The 18,211-nt window shown below is 30.2% G+C and overlaps 1 protein-coding gene across 50 annotated transcripts in view; it reads left to right on the top strand.

Moving 5' to 3' along the window:
* LOC145285972 (disco-interacting protein 2 homolog C-like) overlaps window positions 1–18,211 on the top strand; it is a 421,962-nt gene that overhangs the window by 314,976 nt on the left and 88,775 nt on the right. For 27 of the 50 annotated variants that reach the window (XM_080134543.1, XM_080134519.1, XM_080134521.1 and 24 more), the window contains 5 exons: window positions 359–427; window positions 1,100–1,155; window positions 14,858–14,915; window positions 16,543–16,616; window positions 17,461–17,584. In XM_080134543.1, the coding sequence (XP_079990669.1) occupies window positions 359–427; window positions 1,100–1,155; window positions 14,858–14,915; window positions 16,543–16,616; window positions 17,461–17,584 (381 nt within the window). The remainder of the gene's footprint in view (window positions 1–358; window positions 428–1,099; window positions 1,156–14,857; window positions 14,916–16,542; window positions 16,617–17,460; window positions 17,585–18,211) is intronic. The other 23 variants (XM_080134534.1, XM_080134527.1, XM_080134530.1 and 20 more) reach the window with 1 other exon arrangement.

Genomic DNA, 18,211 nt, shown 5'->3' with positions numbered 1-18,211 from the left:
CCTCTCACCCTTCTTCAGGTGCATTTTCAAACTTAGGAACCTTCTCATCAAAATAAAGATTTCCACATTCGGCTAAAAGTTTTCCAAGTTTGAAAAGATGTATCTGAAGTAGGTCGAAGATTACATTGGCTGAAACTGAATATAAAAACTAAGATGAGAAGAGTAATCTGAATTATTCAAATCATCAACCATCCTTTCCAGAATTCCGAAACCATTTTCTGTTCTGTATTTTTCTAATGCTGTATTGAAAGTTGAACTGTGTGTCCCTCTTTTCCCTCGATATAATAATAAACAGTGTAAAGCATTTGTGTGTCTCTGTATTTGAACTCCATTTTATGGCATGATAAACTTTGGGCAGGTGTTCTCCCGACTGGATTGAGTGAACTTCAATCAATGGACGATGCAGCTATAGTAAACTGGATTATAAGTAAGACTTGTTTCTCGCCTATCTGAATGTCTGCACGGAAATGAAACTCTGTCGTACTTGGGTCAGCCCTCATCCTTCTTGATGTCTTAGCCTTTTTTTTTTTTTAATATCTTTTCTTTTTCTTTCTCTTTCTTTCTCATATATAATCCCCCCCCCACCACCTACCTTCTCTCTGGCTAAGCATGAGACAAAAGCAATCTTTTGCTTCTTATCTATATATCTATCTCTGTCTCAAATTTGTCCTTTCTTTTCCATATATTTAATGATGTTATACATATGTTGTTGTAAACACCACATATGTATTCAAAATAAATTCTTTTACTTAAATTTATTTCTTTTCCCCAATTAAAATTCTTTGAGAGAAAAGAATACTTTAAACAAAACAAAAAAAAACATTAACAAATTTTTCACATTATTTTTTTTTTTTTTTTTTTTCGCTGTTGTCTCAATTTGCTGCTATTGTCTTTTTTGTTGTTCTAATTGTTGTTGTTCAATCACTTTGTTCACTTTTTTCTATTTCTTTTATAGTTTTATGTTTTCATCATTTTATTTAATTTTTGTTTTTAGTTGCCTGTAATATGTTCACCTCATTTTGGTCATTTCTACTGTCTCATCTTTTACCGTTTTTTTTTTTGTTGTTTTTTGCTGAATTTATTTTCTTTATTCTCACAGATTCAAGACATGGCAAAGTATCTGCTAAAATCCAACAGCTTCTAAACACACTCAAGGTAAATATTACTTTCTTATTTCTGTATGTGTGTATGTTTTTTTTTTTGTTTTTGTTTTTTTACAGCGATTTATCTATGCAAATTTATTGCTTTTTTTTTTTTTTTTTTTTTTTGCTCTTTAATTGAAAATCTTTTGAACTAATTTTCATTTGAGGAATCTATTATATAAAGGGCAGTTGTATGTGTCTTTATATGTTCAGCTAAAAGTCAGAAACTCCAAAACAAACACCCACAAGGTTGGTATATATTTGATCGGCATTGCCCTTGATAATTAGTACCTAAAATTTTAAAATAATTCGTTTGGGGGGGGGGGTCAACGAGGACAAGTTTTGTCAGGGGGCTCAGTTTTTCAGCCATTTCTATTATATAAAGAAAGGGTGAATGACTTACATTATTACTTTCATTACATTAAAACAAAAGAGAGAGAAATCTTATGGGACGAGGTGAAAAAAGGTGTATGGGAGAAGGATACAGAAAAACAGGAAAGAATGAAAGCAAGAAAGACAGATTGAGATATGTAAAAAGATAAAAATTTTAATATAAAGATTTTTCACACATTTTTTAACCTTTTTTATTTTATTTTTGCTAAATAGTCTTGCTAGTCTTATTTAAAATGAACATACCAAATTTCACCCTTTAAAAAGGAAGGAAAAAAGGCAACGCATATCTCTATCTTAGATACCCCTTTAACCTAGCTAAATTGCAAACACATATACATTTCCCATTCTTACAGTTGTAATTCAAATTTAGCATTGATTAATTAGTGACTAATCATGCCACATCATATTTTAAAAGATTTGCATTGAATATAACGTATGTTGCTTAGCAAGAAATTTTCAATGAAAATTGATTTTTACAGTTCACTGGGTAGGCACATTTCACTGTATCACACATTATATTTCTCTTAGTTTATCTGTCTATCCATTTTACTTTTTCTTGGAAACTACTAAGCCAATCTGGCTGAAATGTTGCATGGTTCAGCAAACTAAGTATTATTGTATTAATTTGATGTACAGTAAAGGATTAATAGGGATTAGTCACCACAATACCACATTTACTCTAGAAGTTTGGCATAAAGCACTCATTCTCTAATTTTTGCCCGTTTTTAATGGGCTAAAAGTCTAGTATATGTATGTTACGTATGAAGCTGTTTTTATTTTGTTTATGCTACTTGTTGCATGGGTAATATTACTAAACAAGTGATTTACTTAGTCTGCCAGGCTGGATATAAACAAAGAATAAAACAAAGTAAGAATTGGCTCGTACAGTATTTGAACCTAAGAAGAGAAACGCCTAACATGGATGTCATCTTAGATCACTAGACTAATGAGTTATATGGCCAGAGAAAGCCTAACTTGCACAAATAACTCATCTTCCAAGCGTTGAGACAATTCTTTAAGTTTTTACTAACAATGTAACCATACCTCTTTGCTGCATGAGGGAGAACGTTATTGTTTTTGATATCAGAAATAGCATAATTATATGTTATGCATTAAACATTAAAAAAAAAAATGCTTGTTATTAATATTATCCGCCCAAGCAATAGCATAAGCAAGAAAAGGCAGTTGAATGCATAACAAATACTGCATGAAATAAATTTCCAATTTTAAAAAGTGACTGCTCATTTAAAATCAAATTAAAGTAGAAAATCAAACGGAGGGATCAATATCCTATCAGATATCAATAATAAATGATAAAAAAGAATTTACTTAGCTCAAGACTTTGCTGCAGTTTCACAGCATCACCGATTATCAGAAATGACTGGAATTAATCAAATGGTGAATCTAAAAAATCAAGTGTTTATAAATATGTATCACATTTCACGTTTTTTTTTTTTATGGGATGAAAATATAGAAATAGCATTACAATATTTAAATATTTACTGAAACACAAAGTAAAATCATCATCATTTATAACAATTGGGAAATCTGTAAATTAGCTTTTGTAATAGTAAAAAGTTTAAATTATTTAACAAATCATAAACTTCAAAAACCAATCTAATTTAAAAAAAAAAAAAAAAAGAATTTGTAGCTCAATGCAGGCATATATGTAAATACTTGTTTTGCTATTTTAAATAAAAATATTTATATGCCAAATTTAACTTGTTTCATAGATTCCATTACAAAAAACCGCAAGTCACTGTGCATTTGTATATAAATTTCTTTTTTACATGCAAAATACTTGCTAGTAATATTACCGTCTGAACAAAAGCATCTATAAATAATACAGCATTTTAATGCATAAGCCAACATTCAGCAAAATCCACTCCTTCACTTTGAGATCTTAGATGCCAGAAAGCCTTTCGCTTTAATAGTTTTTCCTGTCGGACTGCTAAACTTTTTCGTCACTGTTTCCTGCTTCACTGACTGTACTTATATGCAGAAGTTTAAATTTAATGTGATTAGACATCTTGCTGCTCAACTCCCCACAGTACTCTATTAGACATGATTCCAAATAGTAACTCCTTATGTCCAATGGCAATATACTTTGGCTTAAAAAAAAATTTAATATATCCTGTAAGAAAATTTTTTTTCAATATTAAAGACATATCAAGAAAGAAGCCAACTCATTATTTTGAACAGAACTGTATCAATAATAAATGATAATAACATATACTTAGCTTTTAAAAAAGAATTTCTAGCTAAATGCAACTTAATACTTGCCTTGCTATTTTAATACAACTTATTGCATAGCTTCCATTAAAAAACAAAAGCTACTACATGCATTTTCACATAAATTTTTCAAGTGCAAAATGTGATGTCACACATATCAACACTGTTAATTTGTCTGCAGTAAGGTGTGAAACTAAGTACATTTTATTATATATATATATATATATATATATATATATATATATATATATGTTCCTTTAAAGGTGGAGCACTCTGGTGAAGTAAATGATGTTTTCCATTTAAACATAAAACAACCTTCTTCTGTAAAAAGAATTCAATCCTCTACGTTATCAATATCATAAAAGTTAAACAAATGAATTTTAAAATACATATATATATATATATATATATATATATATATATATATATATATATATATATATATGAGAAAGCTAGTTGAACTGCATTACCATTTTATGATCAGGATGTCTATCGTCAATTATGTAATTTAGATTCAACTAATTTGCATATTTTGAAAGTATATCAAATATGCATCAAGTGTATATTATCAATCATTCAAGTACCATCATCAGCTAAAATCAGATATTAAAAAGAAATCCTGTTTCTGTTAATGAAGCCTATGGATATTGTGGGCCAAGATTGAGAACCTGTCTAAATACTTTCATTAGTAAGTTTTATACACACACTAGCGAGGGGTACCCGGCGTTACCCGGGTGTTTGTAGGTGTGTGTGAAAAAAAAACAGGTGCCCGTGAAAGAAAAAGCCTTTACGACGCGCAGTTGGAAAATAGTAAAGTGTGAAAAAAAAAAACAGGTGCGTGTTTTTGATTGACGTGACGGCGATAGGTATTCAGCAGTTAGAATTTTTTGTGGGACAGTTTTTAATGAGGTCAATAAATCGGTTTGTTTATTTTTAAAAACCCGCTCCCCCGTCTGATATGACGAAGTCGACATTGACCAAACGTTACTTAGCTCTCTAGAGACCACTGACTCTGGGCCTGTGATTAGAGTCGAGTTTCGCTTTTTTTTATACCGAAAACGGAATGTAACACATGCCAATGCGGGAAATGTGGAATAATTAACGTTTGAAAGTCAATAAAATTAAATAGACAAGCGAGCTCCGTGGTTAAGTGTGAGATATTACAATTTATAGATGATATAAAAAGTTTTAAGAAGTTGTGAAGCGAGCGAGCGGTTCTCTGAAAGAAGCCTTTTGTGGACATCGAGGAAAAGTGTACATACATACATACATACATTTTCGCTTTTATATTTATAGATGAAGGAGGATGACAAGACGTTTTTACTTAAAATATACTTATATTAATTTTAATGATGCGGATGGATCTCTTTGTTTCGACAATAAGTTTGTTTTGGCTGAATCATCTCCATCTGTCTAAGGATCCTCCCTTCTATCTAGCAGGACCTTGAATTACATGTTTCCTTGCTCACTGAAAATTTTTTAGCAACTGTTATATAGCTTCAAATTTATCCTATGTCAATGGCGGGGGTATTCTATAGATTTAATTTTTACTACTAGTTTAAAAATCAAATATTTATCCTTTTATTAGAACTACTAGAAAAGGCACATTTTGTTTTCAACAAAAACAAAAAATAAATAATTTTTTTTGTTAGAAGAATAGCACAAAATTTTCTGATTCTGATTGATCACTTTAGCAGTACTTAATATCTGAATTTGATAATTTCCTGAAATATGCAAAATATATTGCAATAAGAATAAAATATTAAACAATTATAATTGATTAGATGAAGAGATTGACCTAATGAATATCATTGCAGACTATAATTTTGGCTATGTCATGTTGTATTAGTCATTTGTACACTAATACTCTTGGAAAAGGTATGAAACCAAAAACGATTCATGTTTAACCTTTGGGCTACGATGGTATTTTTACACACATTGCTTACGATGGGTGTGAATTTTTTTTACATCACATAAAATCAAGTCAAGGGTCTTTGAAAAAAAAGTTTTTTTATCAAAAGAAAACACACAAACATGGGTTTCAAGCATGAGTTTCACTCATTATTTAATACAGTTAGGCCAAAGAAGAATTCCATAGTCCTTGAAGACACCATTATTGCAGTTGTTTGTAATAGTAAAACTAGGTGTTACAAAATTAATAACTAGTGGAGCCTAAGGGTTAACATAAAACAGATAAACAAAACTCAACATAAAAAAAGAGCAATTACTCTAAAAATCATCACCAAATTTTAATGAGAATTTTGGAAGCGGATTAAGTGGTGTAATGGATACATCGACATAGACTATGGAATTGGCTGAGCTGCAGCTGAATCCAGTTGAATTTATTTTGTTCAATTACCTTTCTCAATAGTATTACTGTGTATGAACATATCCTTCCTAGCTCTAGGTGAAATAGCAACTTGTACTCAAATATTTGTATATGATGAATCATTCAAAAACTTTTTGGAATTGATTAAAACTTAAGCAATAATTATTAATGTGCCATTAAACCAAACAAATGAAAATAATAATTACTTATGTTAATATGAAATTACTACATAGAAATCACTTTCTCATTCTGACTGATTCAATAGTGTATCACTCTCATCTATCGTTTGTTGCTGTTAAATTTGATTGGTCAAATCTACTTTATTATAATAGTCATATTTGGTTGGCCAGTTTTATATTGTTTTAATTATTAGATATGGTTTGCTTGTAAAATGTGTAACTTAAATAATAGTTTAAATGAATTACAATCTAGAAATATGCTTTAATAAAACATTGTATTGCATAAAGAAGCACTATCAGTAATGTAAATATGCTAAGCTAATACAGTTTTTGGTCTTTCAATATCAGATCCTATTGAGAACGCCCCATGAGTCTTTTCATTCAAAAAAATACAATTGTGGCTAAATCAGTTATAGTTTATATTTACATCACCACTAACTAATGACCTTTGACCATTTTTTTTAGAATGCATTAGTCTTGCTAGTTTGATTGTGAAAGATGTGGAAATAAGTGGGTTTTTAATGTTGCAACTTGGTTATCACTATTTTGTTTTATTTCCATTGCATATTTTCTTGCAAAAAATATATATATTTGAATAATTTTTGAATGCATTAAAAAGTTTTTTTGTTTTTTTTTAATTAATTTTATATTTTAACTTATGATTTTTTTTAATCATTTAAAAATAATTTGCTTTTTTGTGTTTTAATTTCTGCTATATTGCTTGTAAACTTTGCACTGTGTGTCTTCTATCTCTCATTTCAAATAACTTTTTCTCGTTTACCCCCACCCCACCCCACTTCTCTAGATATATATTTTGATTCTTTTATTGTCAGTGTTGGCTACATTCTGTCCAACTTTGGATCAAACAATTTTCATATGATCAAAGTGACTTTGTCAGCTTGATAATAGAAGCACAGATTAGTTAATCAATATTTCAGACATTTTTTATAATCTTTGTTATTTCTATTATTGTAATTAATAAAACTTTTTAAATTTTAAAACTGAACCTTTTATTCAATCTCTATAAGTATCAGTGAACAGTTATTTCAGATTGAATCCTATGTAGAGATTGAGTTCAATCCCTAGTGAAGGAACTTATTTAGTATCATTGATTGAAAATAAGAAATAAAATTATAATGACTTATAAGGACATGTTTATTGACATTAAATTTGAGGATGACCATGTTATAGCCTTCAAGGAAGAAATCTTGTGGCAATGTGTTCCAAAGATTAGAATTTCTTAAAGAGAAGCTATATTCATAAAGATTTTGTTTGGTGTTATTCAGATAAGAAAAAAAGAAAGTTCTTTGCAATAATGATAGAAGACGAGTTCTTGCTGTGAATGTTTTACAGGAAGAAACAATTGACTCAATCGAGCATCTACTAGGGAAATAGCGATAGTTTAGAGAAAGACTAACAATGTTTTTTATGTAAGAAAGGTGCTATAGAGAAAACAATCATCCCCTCCCCACTATATTTTGAATTGATTTTGAAACTTGTCAAAACAAGAAAAAGTGCACTTGGGTGTGCCGCCGTAGATGTAATAACAGCAGTACTCCAGCTTAGGATATATCAAACTCTTATATAGATAGAGGATTGTATCAGGAGTCATGTACTTTTGGAGCAGTAGAATGATCCAATTATTTTTTAAGCAACCTCAGCAATAAATTGAATATAAATCTTCCATTTTAGATCAGGAGTGAAAGTCAGTCCTAGCAGTTTGTCAAAATAAGGGACTTTCTCAAAGAAAGAACCATTCATTTGAATTGAGGCAAAATGAGTGTCAGAGCATTGGTAGTGAAAAGAAAGAAGCTCGATTTTAGAGATATTAAAAGTAACAAGCCCCCCCCCCCCCATTGCATTACATACTCTGGATCGGAAGAGAGAGAGAAAAAATCAGTGAGATTCTTGATCATCAATTCTCTTTGTTTCCAGTTCTTGTTGTAAATATCTTACAAGGAAGAAGTTCAGTCAAGCACCTTTTGTAGAAATAATGACAGAGAAAAACTATCAATGTCTCTGAGAAAAGTGCTGCATAGGGAATGGGAGGTATTATTCTCCACTAGATTTCAAAGTCAATTTTCTACTCTGTCAAAGCAAGAAAGAATACTTTGAGCAGCACCTCCTTAGATGTAGCAATGGTGCTTCATCTTAGGATTTTTCTGGAGCAGTATAATAATCCAACCATTTTCCCAATGACCTTAGCAAGGGATTGGATGTCTTCCATTTTAGATCGGAAATAAAAGTCAGTTCTAGGAGCTTGTAAAAGCAAGGGCTTCCTCAAGGAGAGGTTTATTTATTTTAACAAGAATCGGAGAATTGGTGATGGTTTTGGAGGTTTTAAAGGCAACAAACTATCTTTCCGCCATTGTACTACATTCTTCAGGTCAGAGAAAGAAGCAGCAAGATATTGATCATCAATGTTTTATGAATTGTTGTCATAGATAGTTGTCATCTGTTTAGATCTCAACAAATGATTGTATTATATGATTTGAAAGATCATTTATGAAGATCAGGTAAGGGTTTTGTTTGGAATAGATCCTTGAAATATGCAGATGTTGATACCATGTCCTTCAAGCTTCAATTTCTAGACCTATCAGAGAAGGATTTGTTGGTTGTTGAAGACATTGCTATTCTGTAGCTAGCAAATTTCTGAAGTCATCTTTTGTGCCAGACCTTATCAAACACCTTTGACATGTCAAGAGCCATTGCTTTAGAAGCAAAGCCTTTACCATTTACTGATCTTATGTAGTTGATCTTGCAGAATAAAACTCATATTACTTGGTACCAAACAGATTAATTTTGCTGAGGTGAGTGACAATTTCTTGATTTATCAGATTCAAGGAACTAGTTATGATGCACAAGAGTCTGATCAATCGGTACTTGTATGCAGAAGATGAGTCATCAGTATTTGTTAAATACTGGGGAAGCCAACGAGGTGGAAAGCATTATATTTTTAAGCAATCGCTGAATAATTTAAGGATAGGAGTAAGTTCTGGCAGTAGATTCTTGAGCACAATGACTGGAATGTTAGGATAAATTGATGGATAAATGTTGCAACATCTCATACGGATGTATGTATACCACTTGGAGTATTTTCAGTCATAGAGGGAAATTCTGAAAGTAGATGGCTATGATCATAAAGGGTGGCATTTGAATACAAGTTCTTTGCAGAAAGATTGGCTTTGTCATATGATGGAGAAATTACTTCTCAGAAAAAAATAGAAACCCTGTTCGATAATATTATTTATATACTATATATGTTGCTCACATTTTTTATGACAAATCCATATAAATATTTTGCCATGGTTTTTTATGACAGTTACATTATTATAATATATATAATCCATAGGCAACTATTTCATTGTCTATGACTCATCAGTATGACTAGATGTAGCAAGATTCGAAACTCAGTGGTTGACCAGTACTCTATCAAATGAGCTACACTTAGCAAAATTGGAAGGAATTGTATTAAAAGAAATTATTCATTTGTTTACATTTTTTGATAACTGAAAATATCCGATTTTTCAAGATGAAAGAGTATTTTACTTTAAGTGATATATTAATACTCTAAGCATTCTCAGTAATAACTGTCACTAATATCTTTGAAAATCTGTTTCTTCTTTAAATTTTCCTGCATGAATTTATTTTGTATTTTATGTGCTGCATGTTAAAATGTTGTTTCACTTTTTTTTCACTCTTCAGTGTGGCTTTTGTTTGCTTTTTTTTTTTGCTTTTTTTCTTTTCTTTTTTTTGCTATAGGATACATTGAATTTTTTGAGATACAATAATGAAACTTTGAGTTTCTTTCCTTTTCTTTATATATTTTTAAAACAAGTTTTGTCATTGTTTGCATTTACATAAAATATATCTTAAAATAAAAATCAGTATAATCTGTTGAATTATTGTCAGTAAAATATTTTATTAACGTTCTTACTCTAACTATGTTAAAAGTAGAAATTAGTGTTTTAATGAATTGTTTATGATGTGCGGTATTTTTTAAGATGAATTATCACTTATCAAGGCTAAAAACTACTTGAGGATAAGGGTTAATGAGATGTGTAGTCATTTGAATATTATGAGAGGATTGAAAATAGTGGAATGAATAAAATTTAATTTATGATGATTTATCACAAGTGTTTATTGACATTGAATTTGAAGATGACCATGTTATAGTCATTGGGGAAGTAATCTTGTGATAACATGCTCTACAAATGGAATTTCTTGGAAAGAAACATTCATGAAAATTCCATTTTATGTTAGCAGTAGGAGGAAGAAAGGAAATTTCTTTGCAATTATTTTAGCAAGATAAGTTCCTACTGCTTTGGAATTGAATATCCAAAAATGGTTTGATATCCTGTAAAACAGACAAGATGCGACGGCAATATAAATAATATTTTAATCGTCTCTCTTTTTTTATTAAGAGCAAGAATTTTCATTGATATGCAACAATGAGAATCTAAGGAGAATATTTGTTTATATGCACAGTTGTTCTGTATTGTCTCTGAGAGACTGCACTTTTGATTTTGAGAGAAATAAATGGCACACTTGTTAAAACAGTAAATCTTACATTGCGTTCTGCAAATAAACTGCTCTGAAACGGAGATATTAGAACTTTGACACCATGTAACCTGCTACTTATCAAAGATAAAACAATAAATAGGAAAATTATCACATATTTTCTTTTTATAGTCTCATTTCTCATGCATTCTTTAAGTTCATTGGATGCACATACCTTATAATTATCTTCAAAAAATTATAAAAAAAAGAATAAAAGCAAAGGCATTCAGAGAGTGTATAACTCCACCAGTGCCCAATAATAGTTCGATTGATTTAAGATCTCCTTTCAATTCTTGTTACATTATTGGTTTCATGGATTTACAAGTAAGTGGAAATGTTAAAGAATCCTAAAATATTCTGGGTGGGTAGGGGGTGGCAGTTGGGGGTGGTCTAATGATTACTGTTGCTGAGAATGGAATCTGCTATGTCAAGTTTGAATTCAACTGGATTTGTTGTGGTCATTTTCACACAAATAATATTTGAAAACGTATAAACTCACAACTCCCTCTTCCCTAATTATGAGTAAATTAGGAATATGTGTGTAATAAATTATTAATAATGAAATAATGTGAAAAGGGTTGATATGACATAAAACAGACAACTAAGAATTCCTGTGTCCCGATTTAATGACTTCCAAAATTTAATGGAGTCTTCCATGTCCAAAAATATATCTCTAGTAAAAATTTAATGAAAATTCAATCAGCAGTTAATATTATGGGAGATTTCCGACAAACACTTGATTAATAAATAACCTCATTTGTAAAGAAGTGATTGTCACTTTTAATCTCCTCTGCGTTTTTTATTTTTAACTAGCGGGGGATACCCGGCGTTGCCCGAGTGTTTAGAAGTGTGTGCTCGGGCGGGGGAGGGGGGTAATCAAAACATAAGAATAAGCAAAGTAAATATTTAAAAAAAAAAAATGTGAAAACTTTAAAAAATCAAAAAAAAACTAACGTAAGGCAAACGAACGATGTTAAATGTAAAAATCGGAAAAACAAAAGAAAACGCGAATGTGATGGCAAAATAAAACAGAAAAATGAACGTTAAAACTTCTTTAAAAAATCTGAAAAAAAAAACAAAAAAAAACATAGAACGTGAAAAATGGCTTAAATAATCCTGTTTCAATATTAAAATTTAAAAAATCAGAAAAAAAGACACCTCACACCACGATTCGAACCCAAAACCTTTAGATAATGACCCCGCCCTCTAAGCAATTGAGCTAAGACGACGTCGACGAAATTGGATCGTTTTTTTTAAATATTTAAACTAAATCATGTTCTGATATCATTTGCGCATGTGTAGAAGCAAACTTGTCATGAGAGGACGGTTTTTGCTGACCCCTCCCTGTAGAAAACTGATGATTTTATGGTGAAGGAATGAATGTTTTTGGCCAATTTTTCAATATTTGTCAGGCGAAGGTTGGAACTTTAAAATGATAAGTTTTTGCGAGACATACAAACACACATACATGCATACAAACACACATTTTCGCTTTTATATATATGGATTAGTTTTTATCATGCTGCCTTAAATCTTTCCAAAATTGAAATGGTGTCATCAAAAATCTAAACACCTTAATCAAGTCTTATAAACATCATGGCTATTTTTGAAAAATAGTAAATTTATATTTGTTGACAAATAACTCCTTTAAAGGTAAGTATGTATGTATATTTGTGTGTATGTATGTATTACATACAGATGAATCATAGAAACGACAAAGCTATGGATAAATAGATTTTTATGTAATGTGCATGGTTGAGAAATAATTGTTTTCTTTGTTTTCCAGATGAATAATTTCTGTGTTATAGAGATAATAATTTCATTTTAAACACATATTTGTAAATACATGGTGATATTTGATTTAAACATTGGTTAATATAAGTAAAATCAACTCTAAAACTTTGGAAACAAAAGTCACATACAATGATCTTTCCAGCTTGTAATTTCTGACACTTTGTTTAACTTTTTTTTTTTGTTCGATATTTCTTTTTTTAACTGGTTATACTTACAGGAAATTGGAGGAATTTTCACTCACACACACATATCTACTTCTGTTGCCACCTATGTATACTACAGAAACTTTTCTTTTTTTATAAATTGGATTATGAATGAAAAACAACTCATTTATACAAATAAAATACAATTTGTCAGATTATTTATAGTCTGAAAAATATAAAAAATATCTAGGTAGTGCATGATTGGCCAAATGAACGCTGTCACAGACTTTGGAATTTGCTGTAACAAGTTCAAATCTCATGGAGCCTGTTATGTTCAATTACTCACTAATATTATTGGAAAGGATATGAATCCATAATTTTTTCTTGGTAAAGTTTAAAATAAATACTTGTCTTAAACTAATTATATATATTCAACATTCATAAAAAAATTTATGTTGAGAATTCTTCTAAGATTTGTTCCTTCCAGAAATTGTCATTTGACTCTTTTAATGATTGATAATATCTGTGTTCCACTATTATAAATATTTCAAGTGTTCCCAGATCAGACTGTCTGAAAATATTAGTTTCCTGGCTTAAATGAACCAATTATTGATGTTATTGTGTTTTTTTTCCCCTTTGCAGAACTCAGTTATGTTCTGCAAAGTCAAAGACAATAATTTTCCCCTACAAAGCAACCAAACCAAACAGTATAAATAAATATTTGAAGATATAAAGAACTCGAAGCATAAAGGGGTTTTTTCCCCAAAATTATTTGATTCAGCATTAAATAATCCAAAAAAGGGTTGATATGCCATAAAAACAAAACCACAGAATATTATAGACATCTTACAATTCTCCAAAATGGCTCTTTGAAATATTTTAAACTTGAAAATATAAGTAACAGCAAACGCCCGGGGGGGGGGGGGGTATGCATATAATAGCACTTTCAGCGTATCACTATCCAACGATGACAAAAAAAAAATGCATCCACTGTTGAGGCCCAAATTTGGAAGATTTAGATAGTGTTAAGACAATCCATAACTGCCACTACTCTCTGGCCTACTCTGATCCATCATGGTGCTACATGTGAAGGCCCAATTGATGGCGTAGGTAGAATTTGTCTTGTGTATCATATAGAGCTACAGCCAATAATATACACATAAATTTACATCATGAATAACTATATATGAAGATATTCAAAAAGTTGAAGAAAAATGCTTACCAAAATGAGTGGATTAAGTATTAAATACTTCATAAAGGGTTGATATGCCATAAAACAAATTACGTCTGGTGAATTGCTGAATATTCTTCATCTTTTGTTTCATTGGGTAAAAAAATTCTTAATTTTTTTTTTTCTTTCTCGAATTTTCCCTATTTAATTACCTCCCCCTCCATACAAGGGCAATGTTCGGCAAAATGTGGAGAAAATCAATTTCTCTAAAAAGGAGCATTCTGGACAGAGGACAGCAGTAAATATTGCTTCAATTTTAAGAGGATTTTTCGTCTGGTTGAGGAAGTCCAAAAGATAATTGTTTCTTTCTTGGATTGTATATCTGACAAGGTCTGAAGAAAAGATAGGCTAAAATGTAATGCTGATAACATTTAATGCACGTATAGAAGCCACATTGCTAATGTATATGTAAGTTTTTAACCTTTTAAACTCAAGAAATTTACTTTTAAAAACTTGCATCTACATTGACAATCTTGCCCATTCAGTTTGCTAAATAAATATATTTTTTTAATTATAAACAACAAAAGCGTTTGTTGACAACATTGGACTTTAGAATTTAGAAAGCAAAAATTATTAAATCTATTATATGTACATACGTTACATATCTATTAAATATATTATATATCTGTAAATGACTTTCTGATATTTGCCAGCTTATCTAGCTCTTAATTATTTTATTTGGATCCCTTGACCCTCTGATTAGTGCTGACAAATATATATTCTCACAAATATAGCATGAGTTTTTATTTATTTATTTTTTATTTTATTTTATTTTATTTATTTATTTTTTTTTTTTTCATTATCATCTTTACCAATTTTAACTTCCCATTGTGGATTTTTTCTTTCCCCCTCAGCGCCCAAAGAGAAAACCGTTGCGTGAATTTTTTGTTGATGAAGATGAAGCTTTGGAAAGTAAGTATTTTTATATATGAAAGTACTTTTATTTTAAAACTAGACTACCATAACCCGTTGGATTAGTATATATTATAGCTAGCTATGGAATAGCGAGTATATTAATTATGCCAAAAATATGCATGCTTGCGCGTATAACAATGGCCACCACTTTTAACGTAAGGAATTACATTGCTTAATATCCAGAAAACTACTTATTTGCAGAAAATTGAAATGCAATGTTTGTTTTCAGCATACCTGAAAACTAAAATCGTCATTTTAAAGGAAAATATTAAGGTGGAAACAAAGTAAAACTTTACCAAAACTTTTATTTTTATATTTGCTTTAAAAAAAAAAAAAAAAGCTACATTATATACAGTGTTGGTCATCCATATCTTAAAATTTGTTTGATGTCATTTCCACCGAATGGCTTTGAAAACAAAGAAGTGCAACTCTTTAACAAAAGCCAGTCTGGCATAAATCGCTTATAAGTCAACAGCTATAACGTTTGCCTGTTTTTAACAGGCTAAAAAGTCTATTGTTTGCATAATCTTCAAGGTGTTAATAAACATTTGCAAGTAATTTTAACATCTTTACTGCCAATTACAGAATCTAATGCAATAAAATAGACTTACAATAATTTAAATCATAAAAAACTAAAGCAAATATGTAAGAAAAGTAACTGCTATTGCATTTGGTTACAGTGAGAAATAGGATGAAACTGATAATGTAAGGTTTGTGTTTTTGTGTAGTTTCTGACTTTCAGTTGACTGCACAGAATTTTAACTTTACATTATAAATAATTCCTTGGAAATGAGTTGTGAAGGGCAAGGATAAATGGAAATTAAAGCATTGAAACATCAATTCAAAATTGTTTCCATTTCTTCAGTAAGAAAAAAATATTGTTAATCCTGAAATCACTTGTGAATCTATGAAAAAATGACTAAAGAGCTCCTTTTAAAATTTTTTTATATGTATTGCAATAGAGAGAAATGACATGACTGATACAATGAATGTGTAATGTGAGTCTTAAAGATTGGCTTTGTACAAAGCTTTTCCTCAGTTAAAGAAGCTTTACACACCGGCAGTGATTGTAAATTTTTATTAGTCAAAAACTAGTTTAGCTGCTTAGATATAATTTTTTTGATATTTTTTTATTTTTTTTTATTTTGATAAAAAATCATTTACAATAAATAAAAAATAAAAATATAGATGGTTCATCATAAATGACGATGTATTTCTTTTTTTTTTTTTTTTGTAACTTTGTTGATACTTATGCATTTCTACTATTTGATGTGTCATTTGAAACCAGAAATGATATATTTTTATAATATCATTGAATTTAGAGAACAAATCTAAGCTACAATTGCTCAAGTGTCATTTTGAACCAAATTATGCTGCTCAGTTCCTAAAAGATTAGCAAAGTACATTGAACTTCATGAGCTTTAATAAATGTTTTTATCATAAACATGTTTTATATTGCAAAAATTTGAAATTAACTCTCTCTTGCATATTTCTCTCATGTAGCATTTATTATATTGAAATAAAAATTATATAGTTACTTATGACAGATTCTGTATAATATATACGTATAATCTCTAAATGATGTAATGGAACTATAATTTCACTTCTTTTTTCTCCTTTTTAGCTCCTCCACTTGATCCAAATGCACCCAAACCTGAGGGAGCTGAACTGACCCCAGTGGCTGGTGAACAACTTTGTGTAAGTATTTAAATAATAATTTAACATTCACCCTGTCTTGAAGAAATGACTGAAACCTACCTACCTATTCACAAACAGAAAAAAATAATACACTGGACATATACTATTATATATATATATATATATATATATATATATATATATATATATATATATGAAAGGCAGAAATAAACAAAAATTGTCCAAATGCCTTTGCCCCCTCCCTCCTCATATTTGATGATGAGATCGAAAGAATCAAGGATTTACTCTTTCTAGTTTAGTGCAATCGGAGATGTTATATCTTTTAATTTACTGATGCATCACAACTTAGCAAAGCTAAGGCCCACTCAAGGATAAAGCTTAATGAGATGGATATATTGACATTTGGATTATGAATATGATGAGAGGATTAAAAATAGTGAACAGAATAAATAAAATTTGATTTATAAGCATTAATTGACATTAGATTTTAAGATGACCCTGTTGTAGCCCTAAGGGAAAAAGATCTGAGGGCTACAACAGGGAAAAAGACCTGTAGTAATGTTCTCTAGACAGTAGGTTCTAGGAGTGTTACATACATTTGAAAAAAAAAATTGTTTAATCCTATGCAGATGTTTGTCTTTTTCTGATCTCAAACCAGACCTATGATCACACCTATGAAGATAGTCATGATGATGATGCAAATGAATAGTCAATGGTGACTTTTAAAAATTAATTTTTTTTTTTCCTCCATTTTTGTTTTTTTCTTTATTTTACTTTTTCTTCTTAGTAAACTAGGGTAATATTATTACTTTTGTGTCTCCTTGATTTGTCTATCTGCCATCTTGATTTTTTTTTTTTTTTTTTTCCATTTGACTTATTGCAGATTCCTTCGGGACTTCCCAAGAGCCTCCAAGATGCTGTACTTCGATATGGTTCCTCTACATATAAAGCAAATGCTATTACTGTTCTGGACCAGAATGGAAAACCCACTTTTAATCTAACTTATGGTAAGTTAATAACTTATGATGTGAAAAGAGTGGATGTCACCATAAACAGTCATGTCCACATAATGAAGGATATATGAGAAGAAGGAGTGCCTGATATAATTATGGAAATGGTCATATTTATATTTTCGTATCTACATTTCATTCACTTCTATTACTGGAGAATATAATTTCTTTGTTGGAAATATATTAATGATAATTGAGACTTGTTTATGTGAAGAAGGTATATTTGGATGATGAACCTAATGAGATTGGTCAGAAGTTTTGCTATCTTGGTGATACTATTGGAGCACAGGGAGGAGCAGGTGCTATTGTGATTGCAAGAGTTAGAAATGGATGGAGTTCAAAGAACTTGTGTTGTTACTACTCAGCAATTTTACCGCTATCAACCAAGGGAAGAGTCTATGAGATATGCATAAACAGTGATGATGTATGGAAGTGAAAGCTAGCTAATGGGGGTTGAGGACATGTATTGCATAGCAAGAAATGACATGACAATGATACAATGAATGTTTAATGCGAGTCTTAAAGATTGGTTTTGTGCAAAACTTTTCCTCACTTAAAAAAGCTTCACACACTGGCACTGATTGTAATTTTTACCAGTCATAAAATGGCAATACACAAACATGA

This window comes from Euprymna scolopes, chromosome 10 (genome assembly GCF_053919585.1).
Source record: "Euprymna scolopes isolate OS-2025 chromosome 10, ASM5391958v1, whole genome shotgun sequence".
Classification (NCBI taxonomy): Eukaryota; Metazoa; Mollusca; class Cephalopoda; order Sepiida; family Sepiolidae; genus Euprymna; species Euprymna scolopes.
The sequence above is the reverse complement of the archived record's forward strand: the minus strand, read 5'-3'. Positions and strand labels throughout refer to the sequence as shown.